Source organism: Coregonus lavaretus (genome assembly GCF_964263955.1).
Source record: "Coregonus lavaretus genome assembly, chromosome: 4".
Classification (NCBI taxonomy): Eukaryota; Metazoa; Chordata; class Actinopteri; order Salmoniformes; family Salmonidae; genus Coregonus; species Coregonus lavaretus.
In genome coordinates this window covers 4239453-4258583 of record NC_139991.1, presented here as the reverse complement: position 1 = coordinate 4258583, position 19131 = coordinate 4239453, and the positions used below count along the sequence as shown (strand labels likewise).

Sequence of the window (19131 nt, the reverse complement as noted above, 5' to 3'; positions counted from 1 at the left end):
TTTATTTATAATTATTCTTTATGGCTTCACACACAGTGTTGGTGAACTCCTCCCTCCCTCCCTCCATCACCACTACTTTCCATGTTTTGTTGTTAAATTGGTCCTTTCCTCTCTATGGATGTATGTGCATTAAACAGCGTTAATGTTTGACAGTTTTCCTCTTGGCTGGCTAGTCTGGGTAGAGGAAAAAAAGAAAAACAGTGACAAATTGGCCCCTTTTCATGCATTCGATTTATAGATGTATTATTTTTAGCTGGCATTTACAGTTAACATCATAGAGCTCCCTTCCAACAGTGCTCTGAGAAAATGACGGGTCTCTGTGGAAATCTGCCTGTCAGTCAAATGGATAGCCAGGGAGGTTAGTGGCAGGCTGACATTCCGTCTTAGTGCTGAGAGAGCGAGAGAGAGTCCACTTTTCAAAAGGCAACTCGCATGAAGTTATTTAATCTCCTTCCTCTCCCTCCCTCCCCTCCCCATTGTTTGCTGTAATATGATTGGCTCAGGGAATACAGCCTCCTCTCTCTGCCCGCTGCGCCTCTGGTTGTGTTTTAGCTCAGGGGATTGGAGAGCCGTGAATTAATCCCAGGCTGAGCATTCACCCCCCTCACCTCCTCAACACCCGCCCCCTCCTGCCAAACCCCTGAACAGAGCACAGCAGTCCCAAATTCTCGCCGCCGTGCCTATTTCCCCCAGGCCCCCCTTCCGGGCCGGGTCAGGCTGTGGTGGTTGTGTGGTATTGTGGGGCGGCTTGGCTCAGAGCCGTGGCTCTCTCCAGGGAGGAGAAGAAGGATGACCGAGAGGAGCACCAGGAGATGCTGCAGATGATGTCTCTGGGATCTTAAGCTCGATGTTATGCTAAGCTCCCTAAATGTAATTAACAATTTAATGGGAATCATATTAAACAGTTCCCTGGGTGTCCCTCACTGCTGATAATCTGGCTAAAACTCTGTATGTCTTTGCTCCCCCCCCCCTTCAGCCCCCTACGCCAAGCTTCTGGTGACTTGGCTAAAACTCTGTGTCTGTTCTTCTCCCCTCCTCTCTCCCCCCTCAGCCCCCTACTCCAAGCCCCTGGTGACCCTGGAGCCGGACTCCAACCTGCGGCCGGGTGATGAGGTGGCGCTGACCTGCGTGGCGTACGGTGGCTACCCTGAGGCTGACGTACTGTGGCAGGACGGGGGCGGGCACAACCTGACGGACAATGTCACCACCTCCCTGGTGGCCAATGAGGAGGGGCTGTTCAGCATGCGCAGTGTCCTGACTGTCACCCTGGAGCCCAATAGCACTTACAGCTGCAGACTGACCAACCCACTATTGGGCGAGGACGGCCACGCCTCCGTCACCATCACAGGTGTGTGTGTCCCATTGCTCTCTGTCTTCTCTGACAAAGGCCCTAGCCTCCATTTTTCTGGAAAGTAAACAACAAGCTAACATTCAGAGACTTCCCACAGTGTTTTAATGTTGCCAGTTCAGGATAATCTTGTTTTCAGTCACACAGGAGCACGGCTGTCTATTAAAGTATTGTATGCATTTGTAAATCAATCCGTCAGTCAAATGTTATGCCTTGAATATTCAGCTAGCTGTTCAGAGCTCCACAGAACTGAAGGGAAAATAATGTTCAATTATGCTCTAATAAGCCTAACCATCAGTTTCCGCATATCATTAAAACAGATCAGTGGGTAATTATTTCCCAGATGATTCCCATGAAACTAAAATAACTATTCATCTGACATTTGGTAATGCTAGAAGGTGATAAAGGATATAATATTAGAGCTAAATGGAAGTAATGGTAGTGCAGCAGCTGTACAGCCTGCAGAGCAGACTCCTAGCTCAAGCCTGCCACTCAGCTGAAGCTACAGCCAATGTCTGCCGACCAGGATGTGGATCAATATGTTTACATTGCTCTTTTTGGGTGAGTGGTGTAATCCCTTCCTGGGATGTGTGGGTGGTGGCCCTGGGGTCTGCTCTGTCCCTTCCCCAGTCCCTGACCCCCTGTACCCTGGATGCCTTACTGGTGTACGTAATGTTTAGCGTGTGGAGTGGTTAGGGAGTGTGTGTCTGACGAGCCAAGGCTGGCTCTCTAATGGGAGCAGTGCTGTGTGAAATGGCTCATAAATAAGAAGAGTTGGCCGGGACCTGCTCTCTGGGCTGGAGCAAAGCTGGGGAGGGGGGGGGGTCACCCTACGCCCAGGTCAGCGAGTATGTGTGTCGTGTGTATGTTTGTCGGTGTGTTGTGTGTGTCAGGTCAGTGAGTGCTGCTCCACTGGGCTGGGAAATAACTGCTGTTTCCATGCTGGGGCCGGCAGGGCCCTGAGCCTGGTGGCCTTTCCACAGCTCCACACTCTACAGTCATGACAAGGCCTCTGGGGTATTACAATGTTGCTAAATCCACAGTAGGAAGAGACATGACATGAAGGCCACCAACCCTAGAGTAAACAAGTGTTGCTGTTAAGCCCATAGTAGGAATACTGTTTACATGTTGCAGTAGACTTTAGAATAGTGTAACTACTAGAGACTATTGCACCTTGTAGTTTTAGTAATGGAAATTGATATGCTTATATGCTATCTGTTGAGAGAGAACGTAAGGCTGATTAGGTACCTGTCTAAGGTATTCTAGATGTTGCCTCAGGCGGCGAACTGGTTCAGATCATAGAGTTATTTCAGTGGTCCAGATCTATAGAGGTGATGGAGAAGATAGAGGTGAATGCTGACAGAGCAGAGGAGGAACTGTACATAGGACTGATTATCTGAAGCAGTATGAAAGGATTGAGAGTATGGTTGTGATCTTCTTCAGTCAGTGTGTCAAGGAAGAGTTCCTCCCCATCCTCCCCGAACCCAGCAGAGCACCTGTTCTGTTAGACTAGTGTTTGTTCTCAACAGAGAGCCAGTTTGTGCCGAGCGCAGAAACCTGCTGATAACAAAAAGTGATCTGTTCAGCTCAGTGGAAATAAAGGAATTACCCACGCTCTGAAGCCATCCTAGAGAAATATCAGGCTAGGCTATGGAGAATAACACAGTCAACCTATGAAAGAGAATAGCCCAGCCAAAAAGAAAGAGCTGGGATGGATGAGCTGGAGAGAGAGAGAGAAAAAGAGAGAAAGGATGGAGCAAACCCAGAGACAAAGCTGCGAAGCTGTTGATTAAAGCCATGGAGTGGCCGTGATCTGAGCGCTCTGGGGCTAGTTGGAGAATATTAATTTATCTTACTCTAACCAGCACAGCTTGATGATGACCTAACTTGTTAGTAAACAAGTGGCAGATTTATTTTTGTGTGCCGGGATACAAGGGGCTTGTTTGATATGAAAATGTATTTGCATTTGTTTACAACAGATGCTGTATGCTTAACAACCTCTGTAATTAATTTTGACCTAGAAGAACTCTTCCGGAGTGTGTGCCGAGCAGAGTTTATATAGTAAATATACTGGATAATCACAGCGCTGCGCCCACCGCACACCAGACTGAGGCAGGCTGAGAATCCTATTATAGGGAGGGGTGAAATCTGCTTAAGATTCCAAATGGACTATTCCCCAATAGGAGAGAGAGAGAGAGGAAGGGAGGGAGGGAGGAAGAGAAGGAGAGAGGGAGAGAGAGTGGGGAGAGAGAACAAGCACATTAAAATTTCACACTTTCCTCAATCTCTGATTGAAAAATTACAATAGTAATACAACTCTCCCCCTGGGAAAAGAAATAGTTTGACAAGGTTAATTAGGAGAAAATGAACCCCTAACTGCATGAAACGGTGTGTGGGGTGCGTGTGAAGCCATGTGTTGAAACGGTATGGGTTAAGAAGTTATGCTTGTGAACCATGCCATCATCATTAGCACCACTGTCAATAGTAGTACCTCCCCATGACACAACACCTGCCTGACTAAATACTACATACACAATACTGCCATATACAACTGAACTATCTCAGTGCAGGTTAGAAGAGGTCATGTCCCGCTTGAGCCCTGACTGACCGTATCATGTGTTGGTTCGAGAGAGACTACAATGTGTGTTGGTAGGAGGATATTGATGGATGTAGCAGCAGGGTACAGTAGGATCCCACTTGGAACAGACACAAAGAGATGCCTGGCATCCAGCGTCCATGGACGACACAAGAGGCAGCAGCTGCAGCAGTCCTTGTATGAACCCTGGCAGGCTGGCAGGCTGCCTCCCTCCTCAGCCTCCTCAGCCTCCTCTTCCTCCCCAGCCTGCCCTGCTATACTACCATCCTGCTGGCTGAAAGCAGCAGTGGCAGTTTGAGCAGCTCAGTCTCAGACAGACTAAATCCCACATCTGCTCCCCCTCCCCCCTCCCTGCCCACCCGCTCGGCCACTTTGCTATCCTCAAAAAAGAATAATGCCCTTTGAGCTTTATGGACTCTCTGTCTGTCTAATATCATTTTTACCATTGCTGGCAGAACGCAGAGCTTTAGATATGGATCCCTACTGTGGGAGCTGAGAGATGGCAGTATGGCTGTGATGGCGTTGGGGGCTTTAGGCCTGTCACTCCCCAGGCGCTCTGTCTCTCTGGTCAGTGGATGAGAGCACCATTGTCTCTCTGCCCGGCTCCACTGCTGGCACAGCACTTGCAGCTCCCAGCAGCAGGATAAGATCGAGATAGAGAGGAGAGGGTTGGGTTGATGACAGAGAGTGAGATGGAGACGAGAGCAGAGAGTGTTTGCTAATCTCAGAGCCGTGGCACCAGGGCCTGACAGGCAGGCAGGGAGATGGAGTCACTGACAGGGAGGAAGGGAGGGACTAACACTCTCACTTGAGTTTTTTCCCCTACTAGCTCAGACTTTGCTGATAGCTACTTTATTGAGAAAAAATGTACTTACTATGATTGAGATATGTGGTTGTCCCATCTAGCTATCTTAAGATGAATGCACTTACTGTAAGTTGCTCTGCATAAGAGCGTCTGCTAAATGACTAAAATGTAAATGGATGAAGGGAGGGAGACAAGCTGTGCTGCTGAGCTCTGCTCCAGAGGATTGCCCAGCTCCATCAACTTCATGGGAGGCCTTATCACCTGCTCCGAAAGGACCAACTCTCCACCAGAATTACATATCTCTCTCGCTCTCCATGTTTCTCTCACGCTCTTGCTCTCTCTCCATGTTTCTCTCTCGCTCTTCATGTTTCTCTCTCTCTCAGCCTCTCCCTATCTACAGTTGAAGTCGGAAGTTTACATACACCTTAGCCAAATACATTTAAGCTCAGTTTTTCACAATTCCTGACATTTAATCCTAGTAAAAATTCCCCGTCTTAGGTCAGTTAGGATCACCACTTTATTTTAAGAATGTGAAATGTCAGAATAATAGTAGAGAGAATTATTTATTCCAGCTTTTATTTCTTTCATCACATTCCCTGTGGGTCAGAAGTTTACATACACTCAATTAGTATTTGGTAGCATTGCCTTTACATTGTTTTACTTGGGTCAAACATTTTGGGTAGCCTTCCACAAGCTTCCCACAATACGTTGGGTGAATTTTGGCCCATTCCTCCTGACAGAGCTGGTTTAACTGAGTCAGGTTTGTAGGCCTCCTTGCTCGCACACGCTTTTTCAGTTCTGCCCACAAAATTTCTATAGGATTGAGGTCAGGGTTTTGTGATGGGCACTCCAATACCTTGACTTTGTTGTCTTTAAGCCATTTTGCCACACCTTTGGAAGTATGCCTTGGGTCATTGTCCATTTGGAAGACCCATTTGCGACCAAGCTTTAACTTCCTGACTGATGTCTTGAGATGTTGCTTCATAATTTTCCTTCCTCATGATGCCATCTATTTTGTGAAGTGCACCAGTTTTACTGTGGATATAGATACTTTTGTACCGGTATCATGTTGTTCTGGGATTGATTTGCACTTTTCGCACCAAAGTACGTTCATCTCTAAGAGACGCGTCTCCTTCCTGAGCGGTATGACTGCTGCGTGGTCCCATGATGTTTATACTTGCGTACTATTGTTTGTACAGATGAACGTGGTACCTTCAGGCGTTTGGAAATTGCTCCCAAGGATGAATCAGACTTGTGGAGGTCTACCATTTTTTTTCTGAGGTCTTGGCTGATTTCTTTTGATTTGCCCATGATGTCAAGCAAAGAGGCACTGAGTTTGAAGGTAGGCCTTGAAATACATCCACAGGTACACCTCCAATTGACTCAAATTATGTCAATTAGCCTATCAGAAGCTTCTAAAGCCATGACATCATTTTCTGGAATTTTCCAAGCTGTTTAAAGGCACAGTCAACTTAGTGTATGTAAACTTCTGACCCACTGGAATTGTGATACAGTGAATTATAAGTTAAATAATCTGTCTGTAAACAATTGTTGGAAAAATTACTTGTGTCATGCACAAAGTAGATGTCCTAACCGACTTGCCAAAACTATAGTTAGTTAACAATACATTTGTGGAGTGATTGAAAAACAAGTTTTAATGACTCAAACCTTAGTGTATGTAAACTTCCGACTTCAACTGTATCTATATCTCTCCCTCCCCCCTCTCTCTCACACACTGTTTCTCTCTCCCTGTTTCTCTCTCTTTCACTTTCTCTCTCTATCCCTGTTTCTCTCTCTTCCTATCTCTCAAACACACAAACACACACTTTACATCTCGCTCCCTTTCACACTCACATCCACGCCTCAATAGCCCCATGCACACTCCAACATTACTCTTAATAGTCAGAAGAGACAGAGTCACAAAGGTGCTAATGGGCAGTCCTAGCACAGCCATTCCATTTGCAGCAGACAGCATAAAGCTTTGCTGTGTTTTTCCTTCATTACATTTGTGCTAGCCTCTTCCCTTTTTCCCTAACTGTGTTATTATCTGTTCTGGGGGCTTGTTCCTGACAAATGTTGCCGTCTAAATTGGTACCTGCCAGTGCACTGCTCGCCAAGCTTACGCAAGCTTAAAAAAACAAGTATGCGAAAGAAAGAAAGCTAAAAACAAAACACTGTATTACTCCTTGTTCTCTATTCAACTTTTTTACAGGCCTAATTTAAATGCAATTAATGAAGCCTTTGGAAAAGGAGGAAAACAGCAGTATAAATGAATCCGTTGTCAGCAGAGCAGCGAGCAGGCAGTTCCCCTGATGGAACACTGTATTAATTACTGTCCAAGTGCACAAACAGGTCCTCTCTCTCTCTCTCTCTCTCTCTCTCTCTCTCTCTCTCTCTCTCTCTCTCTCTCACCCTCTCTCTATCTTTACCTCCTTCCCTCCCTGAATACACACTGTCTTACACTGTCTTATCACGACCCCATAGCACAACAACAGCCAAATAGAGAGATGGAGTAATGGAGGGAGCAATTTAAAAATAAATTCAGGACCCAGTCTTTGTAAACACATTATTTCCTCTCAGGATTATGAACTGGGGCCACTTGCTCCTGTCACTGGCATGTTGAGGTGTTGAGTTGTTTGAATATTCTCCCTCCCTCCCTTGCCTTGGGGACATTTTATCCCTGTATTATGGCTTCACAGTATTATTTGGCATGCTCTCAGTCTTGCCATTTGCCGCTCTGAGGGATTGTTGGGTTGAATGAGGGATTAGGCCCGGGCCTGTTCCTGCTCACTGCATTGCTCTTATAGCATCTCAACAATCACAGAGATAAAATGAGCTCCCTCTCATTGTGTTGTGGATTTATGCCTTCCTGTTCCTGTTCACTGTTGTCATCTTCACTGTCTCCTTTTGGCATAAAAGGTCTTTGCTATGGCTGAATGTCAAAATGTATTGTATTTCTGCAGTTGAAAATACAATGTTGGAGCGTTGCGACCTGACCTTCTCTATTGTGAGTGGCGGTCTGGTCGTCGGTGTGGGTGTGTGTGTGGGCTCGGGCCTGCTGTGTGGTCCTGTCCTGTCCATCACCTCACCACAGGGGAGCCATAGCCAGTACATGACTCTATAAGGCCTAGTGTCCACAGGCCCAGTCCCAGGCCACCATGACATGGCATCGGGCACGTCCTCTCCTCTCATTTCCACGCTGTGGAGTACTGTGACATCTTTATGCTTACCCAGAGCCTGAAGGGAACCTGTCTTTAAGTCCTGCACTCCTCTCCTGCTTTGTTTCTTTTTCAGGACATTATTTATATTGATGGCTGCAGTAAAAGGGAAAAAGCCCTATTTTGTCATTGATCAGGCTCATTTTTTATTTTGCCTCCCAGAGTCACAGTGAGGGGAGACTGACTATCAGTGGGGTTCAGCCAAGGGGCTTGGAGTGTACATTCCATACAGTTGCTGTTATATCCTGTAAGAGGAATTGGTTTCTGGAGGCTTGGCGTCAATCTCTGCTTTACGATTTCAAATCATATTAGCTGCAGCCTTTTGAGAGACATTGGGCAGAGAATAGCCCAGAGAAAACGGTCGGGCATACATTCAAAGGCCTGGTCATTTAATTATTCATATCCATTTATTTGATGCTTAAACTCTACACCAGATAAGACCATGCATTGTTGTCCCGCAAAAGATGTTTGCAACCTCCGTAAATCGCTTTGTTCTGGTGCCTTGAAACAGTCCAAATCAATAGCCGCCCATACACAAAGAGTATTGTCTAGTGGTGTAATGTCTTTTCAATTAGGAGGCGCTGAGAGACTTGGGCCCGTTCCTGGAAAAGGTAGCTCGCCTCACTGATAGCTCTAGAGACCAGTAATTGATTACAAAGTGTGAAATTAATTAAAGTTAAGCATGGTGTTACTGGCCCAGGACTCTTCTTACTTACCTCCCTGCAGCATGGACTTAAACCACTCAAAATAGTTTGTTTACTGTCTGTAAATGTGACTGAAATGACTCAACCTGACTCAACATTTAGTTTGTGCATTTAGTACTGCAGTCAGTCTGAGTCATCTGCCTTCATCTGCAGGGACAGTGTCATCACAGCCCTTTAACTCTTGAAACCAAATATTATGCTCCTACATTTGTGATGAAAGCATTGATTAGAATATGGCAGCCATCTTTGACATAGCCTAATGTGACTGGTGTGGATAGAGGGAAGCTGTGAGGGCTGAGATCTCCTTCAGGTCACATTAACATCTCCTTCCTGCTGGCCTGGCTGGTCTCTTTAGCCATGCCTGTCTTTGTCTCTGACTCCCTCCCCAACCCCACGCCTCCCAACGCCTGCATGACAACCTGCAGCTCATTACAGACAAACTGTCCACAGGGAAATTAACTCACTCCATCCTTTCACATTGTTCATTTTGTCAACTGTGTTTAATTTAATCAGACGGGGGGGATCCTCCTCATGGATGTGTCTGCAGTAAGTGCAACTCTCCGTCAACGACACAAGACATCTCAGAGTCCCACACTTATACTGTCTGTCATATCTATAATGTATCTGTCTGCCTACTTCCAGCCACTTACTGTACTGCTGGGGGATGAGCAGCAGAGCTGTAGTCTACTGCTATAGTGAAGGTTTCTGATGCCGTTGTTAGTGTTATTGTCGCCTCCAATGGCTCTGTTACGTCTGTGGTTATTTGGGGCCTCAACCGTGTACTGTAGATGTCCCTCGTTATCAAATAAGATACAATTCCATTATGTTTACCTTAAAAACATTACCACGGGGATCTGTAGCAGAAATGGCTTTGAGAGAAATAGCAAAATTAAATTAAAACGATTCTAGTGAAATGATATTGAAATCCATAATAAGATCGATTGTTTAATATATATGGTAAAATGGTGCGTAACCAACCGAAGGCTTAAGGACTAATACAACTTCATTTGAATTTCAAACTGCTGCTCCAGCATGATCCTACATTAGACACAGAGAGCATGACAATTTCCTGATAGACTTTCCAGAGCCATCAGTGTATATCTGATCCCTATGCCAACTGAGCTAAATGCTAACCAAGTCAAGTCCTCTGCGCTGTGCCTTCTGTTAGACTCCTGGCTGGATGGCTGACTGGCTGGATATAGAGATGGGGATGAGATAAATGACTGGTAGTGAATGGAGCACACTAAGAAGGTCAGAGGATTAGAGGCCCCTACAGGGCCCCAGTTACACACCTGCTAAATGACTTCTAGGTAAAGACTGAGGCCCTCTCTGTTCATTATATCACAGCAGCCAATGAAAGCACATACTACATTATGGCCACATATACTGAGTATACCAAACATTAGGAACACCTTCCTAATATTGAGTTGACCAGGAAATTACTCATGCAGTAGAATAAATCACCAATTAGCATGTTTTACTCTAAAGCATTGCTTTGCATTTCTATGGAAACAAGAAACAACCGATTGCACCACCTATGTTTGTGTTTAAATCATTCTTATTAAGACACTTTTTGTTGTGAATGTGAGAATACAGTGGGGGAAAAAAGTATTTAGTCAGCCACCAATTGTGCAAGTTCTCCCACTTAAGAAGATGAGAGAGGCCTGTAATTTTCATCATAGGTACACGTCAACTATGACAGACAAAATGAGAAAAAAAAATCCAGAAAATCACATTGTAGGATTTTTAATGAATTATTTGCAAATTATGGTGGAAAATAAGTATTTGGTCAATATCAAAAGTTTCTCAATACTTTGTTATATACCCTTTGTTGGCAATGACACAGGTCAAACGTTTTCTGTAAGTCTTCACAAGGTTTTCACACACTGTTGCTGGTATTTTGGCCCATTCCTCCATGCAGATCTCCTCTAGAGCAGTGATGTTTTGGGGCTGTCGCTGGGCAACACGGACTTTCAACTCCCTCCAAAGATTTTCTATGGGGTTGAGATCTGGAGACTCCAGGACCTTGAAATGCTTCTTACGAAGCCACTCCTTCGTTGCCCGGGCGGTGTGTTTGGGATCATTGTCATGCTGAAAGACCCAGCCACGTTTCATCTTCAATGCCCTTGCTGATGGAAGGAGGTTTTCACTCAAAATCTCACGATACATGGCCCCATTCATTTTTCCTTTACACGGATCAGTCGTCCTGGTCCCTTTGCAGAAAAACAGCCCCAAAGTATGATGTTTTCACTCCCATGCTTCACAGTAGGTATGGTGTTCTTTGGATGCAACTCAGCATTCTTTGTCCTCCAAACACGACAAGTTGAGTTTTTACCAAAAAGTTCTATTTTGGTTTCATCTGACCATGTGACTTTCTCCCAATCCTCTTCTGGATGCACTCTAGCAAACTTCAGACGGGCCTGGACATGTACTGGCTTAAGCAGGGGGACACGTCTAGCACTGCAGGATTTGAGTCCCTGGCGGCGTAGTGTGTTACTGATGGTAGGCTTTGTTACTTTGGTCCCAGCTCTCTGCAGGTCATTCACAAGGTCCCCCCGTGTGGTTCTGGGATTTTTGCTCACTGTTCTTGTGATCATTTTGACCCCACGGGGTGAGATCTTGCGTGGAGCCCCAGATCGAGGGAGATTATCAGTGGTCTTGTATGTCTTCCATTTCCTAATAATTGCTCCCACAGTTGATTTCTTCAAACCAAGCTGCTTACCTATTGCAGATTCAGTCTTCCCAGCCTGGTGCAGGTCTACAATTTTTTTTCTGGTGTCCTTTGACAGCTCTTTGGTCTTGGCCATAGTGGAGTTTGGAGTGTGACTGTTTGAGGTTGTGGACAGGTGTCTTTTATACTGATATCAAGTTCAAACAGGTGCCATTAATACAGGTAACGAGTGGAGGACAGAGGAGCCTCTTAAAGAAGAAGTTACTGGTCTGTGAGAGCCAGAAATCTTGCTTGTTTGTAGGTGACCAAATACTTATTTTCCACCATAATTTGCAAATAAATTCATTAAAAATCCTACAATGTGATTTTCTGGATTTTCTTTTCTCAATTTGTCTGTCATAGTTGACGTGTACCTATGATGAAAATTACAGGCCTCTCTCATCTTTTTAAGTGGGAGAACTTGCACAATTGGTGGCTGACTAAATACTTTTTTTCCCCACTGTAAGTAGCTGTTTCCTAGAGATGTGCAGCTGTGTGGTTGGTGGAGACAGAGCTGACCTGATACAGAGTCAGTGGCTCTGAGAATATGAATCTCTTCGGTAACCACCAAAGACTGCAGCATTGAAAAGGAAAAGGCTCAACGCGCACATAGGTTAGGCTACTATGGTGAGCGAGCATTGCGCCTTTTCATTTTCAATAAGTATTGATTACCCATTTATTTGTCTCTGCCTGCAAATTGTCCTCCTAAAAGGTAGGCTATATCCTATAGGCCTATGCAAAATGTAGCAAGTGTCGCTGTCGTCATTCTTGCTGCTTCAAGTTCAGTAGCCATACCTGCGAGATCAGGTGCACGTGTGGTCTCAATTAAATAGAGTAGACAATAGACTATGCATGGGCGGAGAAGCACGGGGCAGTTACCTTTCCAAGGAAATTTACTTTACTACATTGCCTAGAAATAGGCCTAAATATTGATCACCCATCTTCCCACTCCTAAAAGGTAGGCTATAAAAATAGCTCAGGAGAAAGTGAAAGTCTCTCCTACTCTGCTCTCTTCTAGCATACATCTAGCATATTGGCAGATATAGCCCAGTAATACAGATAGCCTAATATAAGGGACATGTGAGAATTTTTGTGCATTTGATAATGCCTATAGGGAGCAAAATTGCTGGGACCATGGCTGGCAAGTGAGCTGCGTCACATACGCCTAAAATAACATTGTGGGACTGCGGTTGGGCTTGGGACCAGTTCCTGCGGTAGCGGGTGGGAGTCAGACAGAAAGCCAGCGGGTGTGGGTGGTGCGGGATGAAAAGAAGCGGTCCCACCAGACCTCTACTGTGCACCATGACAGTGAAGCCTGTAACGTTACATTGCCATACTGACTAATAAAAACACACATTGCACTGAAAACATTTCAGAATATCAATCTTCAATCGTTTGGTTTATGGTTTCATCATTTGATTCAGGTCTAGTGTGATTGAGGCAAAAATAATACCTAACGTTAGCCACATTGTGGCCAGCTCACTCTCTCTAACGGTACATCAACTGGCAAAAGCTAGCCAAGTTTGGTAGGCCGTCATTGTAAATAAGAATTTGTTCTTAACTGACTTGCCTAGTTAAATAAAATAAAATAAAAAGTTCATTTACTTCTGTTGAAACGGGACAAAAGAAAGGCTACAAAACATTTCCATACAAACAACTGCTGTTGGAGCTAGAAGCACAAGCATTTCGCTACACCCGCTATAACATCTGCTAAACACGTGTATGTGACAAATAACATTTGATTTGTTAGTAATAATAGCCACCTCGTATCGCTATCTGACAGCTAATTCATTCACCTCAGTCGAGAGGGGATGAAACATTAGCTAACGTTACATGTCAGTTACAATACTAGCTCAGCACTGTGAATAAACACTCGTTTTTTTCTGTTATGTTAAACAGCAGTTACCTTGCCAGCTACATCAGTAAACTAAAGAGTAGCCAGTTTCTACTCTGCTTGCTTTTACAACTCGGTGAAAGAGCACAACACATACACACTGAACTATGCTTAACTCTCCCGTGCTGGTCCAGCCAGCCTTCCAGAAGCTTTGCCTTCACACAGCATGTTAACCCGCTCTGTGGTGTCCACGGTCCTAAATCCAGCCGACTGAACACTCCAAACAGCCTACCCGACCGCTCTGAGGCATCCGCATGGTCCTAAAGCACACTGTTGCCTCTTTTTGTATCACATTGCAATGATAAAACTGGGGGGGGGGGGGGGGACAAAAATGCAATTTCAAAATGTGGGGGGGACATGACTCCCCGTCCCCAGTGAAAGTTGCGCCCCTGGGTATGGTGATAGATCATCCTTGTATATTTTGTAGTTAATGCAACAGTAAGGAGCAGTGTGGTATTTATATAGCTAATTAAGGATTTGGAGGGCATGTGTTTAAGATGGAACATTGCATAAGACACAGTTAATTTCTATTTAGAGAAGTGCAGACAGAGAAAGAGAGAGAGAGAGAGTGAGAGTGAGAGAGAGAGAGAGAGAGAGCAAAAACACCTCTCCAGTGGTTTTCAAAGGCCTGGGGACCTGATTCCCAGAAGCCATATAGTAGCCTAATGATCAGACACTGTGGTAATGGTGCTGAAAAACAGATTGTTTTAATAGCAGGAGCATAGTACTTAAGATTAGCCCTCACATTGTAAGCCTCAGCAATATGATTGGTTGTTATGGCCCTGCAATACTTTCTAGAACAGCATCAGTCTGGACAGTAAGGTTAGGATTACTCCTTTCATTGCCGTACTTATCACAATCAAGTAATCAAGGTCAATTCACCATCATGGTTATAATATAATGGTCAATGGGATTTTGTGTTGAGCAGATTTCAGATTGCCATATACAGTGGGGAAAAATGTATTTAGTCAGCCACCAATTGTGCAAGTTCTCCCACTTAAAAAGATGAGAGAGGCCTGTAATTTTCATCATAGGTACACGTCAACTATGACAGACAAATTGAGAATTTCTTTTCCAGAAAATCACATTGTAGGATTTTTAATGAATTTATTTACAAATTATGGTGGAAAATAAGTATTTGGTCACCTACAAACAAGCAAGATTTCTGGCTTTCACAGACCTGTAACTTCTTCTTTAAGAGGCTCCTCTGTCCTCCACTCGTTACCTTTATTAATGGCACATGTTTGAACTTGTTATCAGTATAAAAGACACCTGTCCACAACCTCAAACAGTCACACTCCAAACTCCACTATGGCCAAGACCAAAGAGCTGTCAAAGGTCACCAGAAACAAAATTGTAGACCTGCACCAGGCTGGGAAGACTGAATCTGCAATAGGTAAGCAGCTTGGTTTGAAGAAATCAACTGTGGGAGCAATTATTAGGAAATGGAAGACATACAAGACCACTGATAATCTCCCTTGATCTGGGGCTCCACGTAAGATCTCACCCCGTGGGGTCAAAATGATCACAAGAACGGTGAGCAAAAATCCCAGAACCACACGGGGGGACCTAGTGAATGACCTGCAGAGAGCTGGGACCAAAGTAACAAAGCCTACCATCAGTAACACACTACGCCGCCAGGGACTCAAATCCTGCAGTGCCAGACGTGTCCCCCTGCTTAAGCCAGTACATGTCCAGGCCCTTCTGAAGTTTGCTAGAGTTCATTTGGATGATCCAGAAGAGGATTGGGAGAATGTCATATGGTCAGATGAAACCAAAATAGAACTTTTTGGTAAAAACTCAACTCGTCGTGTTTGGAGGACAAAGAATGCTGAGTTGCATCCAAAGAACACCATACCTACTGTGAAGCATGGGGGTGGAAACATCATGCTTTTGGGCTGTTTTTCTGCAAAGGGACCAGGACGACTGATCCGCGTAAAGGAAAGAATGAATGGGGCCATGTATCGTGAGATTTTGAGTGAAAACCTCCTTCCATCAGCAAGGGCATTGAAGATGAAACGTGGCTGGGTCTTTCAGCATGACAATGATCCCAAACACACCGCCCGGGCAACGAAGGAGTGGCTTCGTAAGAAGCATTTCAAGGTCCTGGAGTGGCCTAGCCAGTCTCCAGATCTCAACCCCATAGAAAATCTTTGGAGGGAGTTGAAAGTCTGTGTTGCCCCGCGACAGCCCCAAAACATCACTGCTCTAGAGGAGATCTACATGGAGGAATGGGCCAAAATAACAGCAACAGTGTGTGAAAACCTTGTGAAGACTTACAGAAAACGTTTGACCTGTGTCATTGCCAACAAAGGGTATATAACAAAGTATTGAGAAACTTTTGTTATTGACCAAATACTTATTTTCCACCATAATTTGCAAATAAATTCATAAAAAATCCTACAATGTGATTTTCTGGAATTTTTTTCTCATTTTGTCTGTCATAGTTGACGTGTACCTATGATGAAAATTACAGGCCTCTCTCATCTTTTTAAGTGGGAGAACTTGCACAATTGGCGGCTGACTAAATACTTTTTTCCCCCACTGTATATGCCATATTGCCATATGCTACTAATGTCTGTTCTTGAATGAAAGTATTGGTTCTTGATTAGTATCACAGAGAAAAAGGCCTCATTAAGGCTCGCACACATCGCACCGTATGTTGATCTGGTGTTCGTCTGATAATCGTTCGGCACGCTGTGTTTTAGAGACCACCCGCTGGTGGACGTCTGACTGCCGACATTTTTTCACGATTCTACATGTAAAATCGGCGTGCTCTCGGTTTGTAAATTACGGCCCGCACTCTGTTTAGAAGTGCTAAGTACTCTCGGCCGGCAAACGTTATTGGTGTTTCCGAGCCATTAAAACTTTGGCAGTCTCATGGCATACAGTATTAAAGTTGAAATGTTGGAGAGTGTTAAAATACATTTAGCTTGAAGTTGGTATTCATACTATGGTCTCTTTTTAATGCAGCAGCCAGGAACATCATTTTCTTTAAGTGAAGGTCGGGTGAAGGAAGAAGTGAGTGTAGTAATGCTCTGAGTGGAAGTGGAGGTTACAGACCTCCTCCACCTTACTCTGCCATCTGAGCAGAGAGGAGGCTCTAGTAAGTCACATCCACAGCCAAACTGCATGGCAACTGCCAAGCAGTTAAAGTCTCTCTCTCTCTCTCTCTCTCTCTCTCTCTCTCTCTCTCTCTCTCTCTCTCTCTCTCTTTCTCTCTGTCTCTCTCTCACACTCACACTCTCTCTCTCTCTCATACGCACATACAAGTTGAATTTAAGTAAATTTGACAAACTAGGGCTTCTGTTATCTACCTTATTTGGACCTTATGTCCCAGTCAGCTACATTATCTTCAGGAAAACATCCATATTATCTCCACCCACCCAAAACTCTTTATTTAAGACCAGGAAATTACTCATGCAGTAGAATAAATCACCAATTAGCATGTTTTACTCCAAAGCATTGCTTTGCATTTCTATGGAAACAAGAAACAACCGATTGCACCACTATGTTTGCGTTTAAATAATTCTTATTAACACTATTTTTGTTGTGAATGTGAGAATAAGTAGCTGTTTCCTAGAGATGTGCAGCTGTGTGGTTGGTGGAGACAGAGCTGACCTGATACAGAGTCAGTGGCTCTGAGAATATTCATCTCTTCAGTAACCACCAAAGACTTCAGCAGAGGAAAATGAGAAATGTTGTTTTATAATGAGAGCCTTAGGCAAAGATATACAGAGGCATGTCTTTTTAAGAAATCCTGTCATTATATATTCTCCTAGTGATACTGCAGAGAAGAGAAGGCATACTAAAGTACAAACTCACTTAACTGAGGGTTTAGGATGGATGCAAGGACATCTTTAATGTTGTGGGTGTGTACAAATGTTTATATTGCTGAGTGACGGGGGATAAACACATCAACCTGTCATTCTATACTATATCAGATAGTGGAGTCTGTGATGATGATGATATTCTCAGGGGTATCACCTCTGTCATGTGTTAACTCTCACAACTTCAAATAGATCCTGGTAAAGAACTCGCATGCCCAAAGAGCCAATCAGAGTGGCTGTTGGTAGTGTTTATTCCCTTAAAACATTGAGGCTATAAGGTTACGATTAGGGCTGTACTTGACAGTAGCCATTCAAATGGTCTCCATCTCTCTCTCCTGCTTGCTCTTCCTCTCTGCAGGGCGGCCTTGTCTATTTGTTCTCAGCCTACCCACTCAGCTCAGACACGATCAGCCCGGGAGATTGTCGGTAGAGGTGCTGATAGCTGTCACTAGCGATTCCCTCCTACACATCTTCCGCCCTCTTGTAGTCAGACCCTTGTTTGAAAAACTAATTAAAAATGTAGAGAACAAGACTTGTTAAACTGATTATTGCAACCTAAAGTTTGCCTCAGCTGTTATGGCCGAAGGAGAAACGAAATGGAAGTGGTGAGAAATCGATAGCCCACTCTGCCTCCTCCGACATCTTAATGCCAGTCTCTCCTGAGAGGAGGGCATGCTGAGGTGATGGAGGCTCTGTCAGCTCTAGGAGACGTCAGAGGAGTTTTAAATGGAGGTCTCGGCAGAGCTGACAAGCAGTGAGGAGCTGTGAGGAGCTGAGGAGGGCTGGTCGAGGTGGGGGTAGACTGGCCAGCAGGGGTGTGACTGGTCGAGGTGGGGGTAGACTGGCCAGCAGGGGTGTGACTGGTCGAGGTGGGGGTAGACTGGCCAGCAGGGGTGTGACTGGTCGAGGTGGGGGTAGACTGGCCAGCAGGGGTGTGACTGGTCGAGGTGGGGGTAGACTGGCCAGCAGGGGTGTGACTGGTCGAGGTGGGGGTAGACTGGCCAGCAGGGGTGTGACTGGTCGAGGTGGGGGTAGACTGGCCAGCAGGGGTGTGACTGGTCGAGACGCTGTGGTTCCAGTCCCAGTTCTTCTCATACTAGGCTAGTGTTTATCAACTCCACCACTACATATTCACTCCCTCCCTCAGTCTGAAACATGGCTTAGGATGCTAACATGCTTAATTAGCCATCCTACTGGGTATACGGTCTGATTCTGGTAAACTCTAAACCTAGGATGAGAAAATCATGTTAACCTTGCTGGAATGAGATTTGAAATCACCCCCCTGAATTTACCTGAGGATTAGATTCCCCACACACTGTTTAAATGCATGGCCAAACCAGTATTTATATGGATGTTTTACACTGAAAACTATTCCTAGTGTGAGAGCATAGCATTAAACCAAAACCTCTGATGCCGACAGTTTGTTTTCACTAGACACTAGATAAGATTGGGAATTTCTTTATGGCCCTATTTTTTATATTTGTTAGCAATGTTTTATAGCACAGTCAGACATGTTGGATATTTATCTGGTGTGATTTTTTAAAAGAGATTGTATTGAATTATACTGAAACAGATGGGAGATGAAAGTACATTTTTATTATTGTGAGTGCTCTGTCTCTGTCTGTAGGTTAGGTTGCCCTTCAGGAGCATGGTGACTGGAATAGTCTTTATGCAGGGTGAAACACTAGTGTCTTAGTGAGAAGTTAATCTAGAGGCCCATAGGGACAATGTCTCAATGTGTGTGACAAAGCGCTGGACTGGTATTCACTTCTGGATCGATCACATCAGCAGTCAGACTCATTGAGGCGAGGAGGTGACCTCCCACTGCAACTCACTATTCCAAACTCTCAGCAGCGTTGTGCTAAATGGTGAAGTAAAGGCATGGAACCTAGAGCCAAGCATCCATCCCTGGAGAAAGGTCACGAGCTGCTGCCTGATGTGCATGAAAGAGCTTAGAGTTTGAGAGTGGGCTAATAGTACTGCATGTAGGCCTTATCCTCATTCCAGCCCAGTCACACACACCCAC

The 19131-nt window shown here is 44.8% G+C and overlaps 1 protein-coding gene across 1 annotated transcript in view; it reads left to right on the top strand.

Annotated features, from left to right (window-relative positions):
• LOC311127942 (CD276 antigen-like) overlaps positions 1-19131 on the top strand; it is a 69877-nt gene that overhangs the window by 21385 nt on the left and 29361 nt on the right. Inside the window, exon 4 of the mRNA XM_084159842.1 lies at positions 1052-1348. Coding sequence (XP_084015968.1) covers positions 1052-1348 — 297 coding nt within the window. The remainder of the gene's footprint in view (positions 1-1051; positions 1349-19131) is intronic.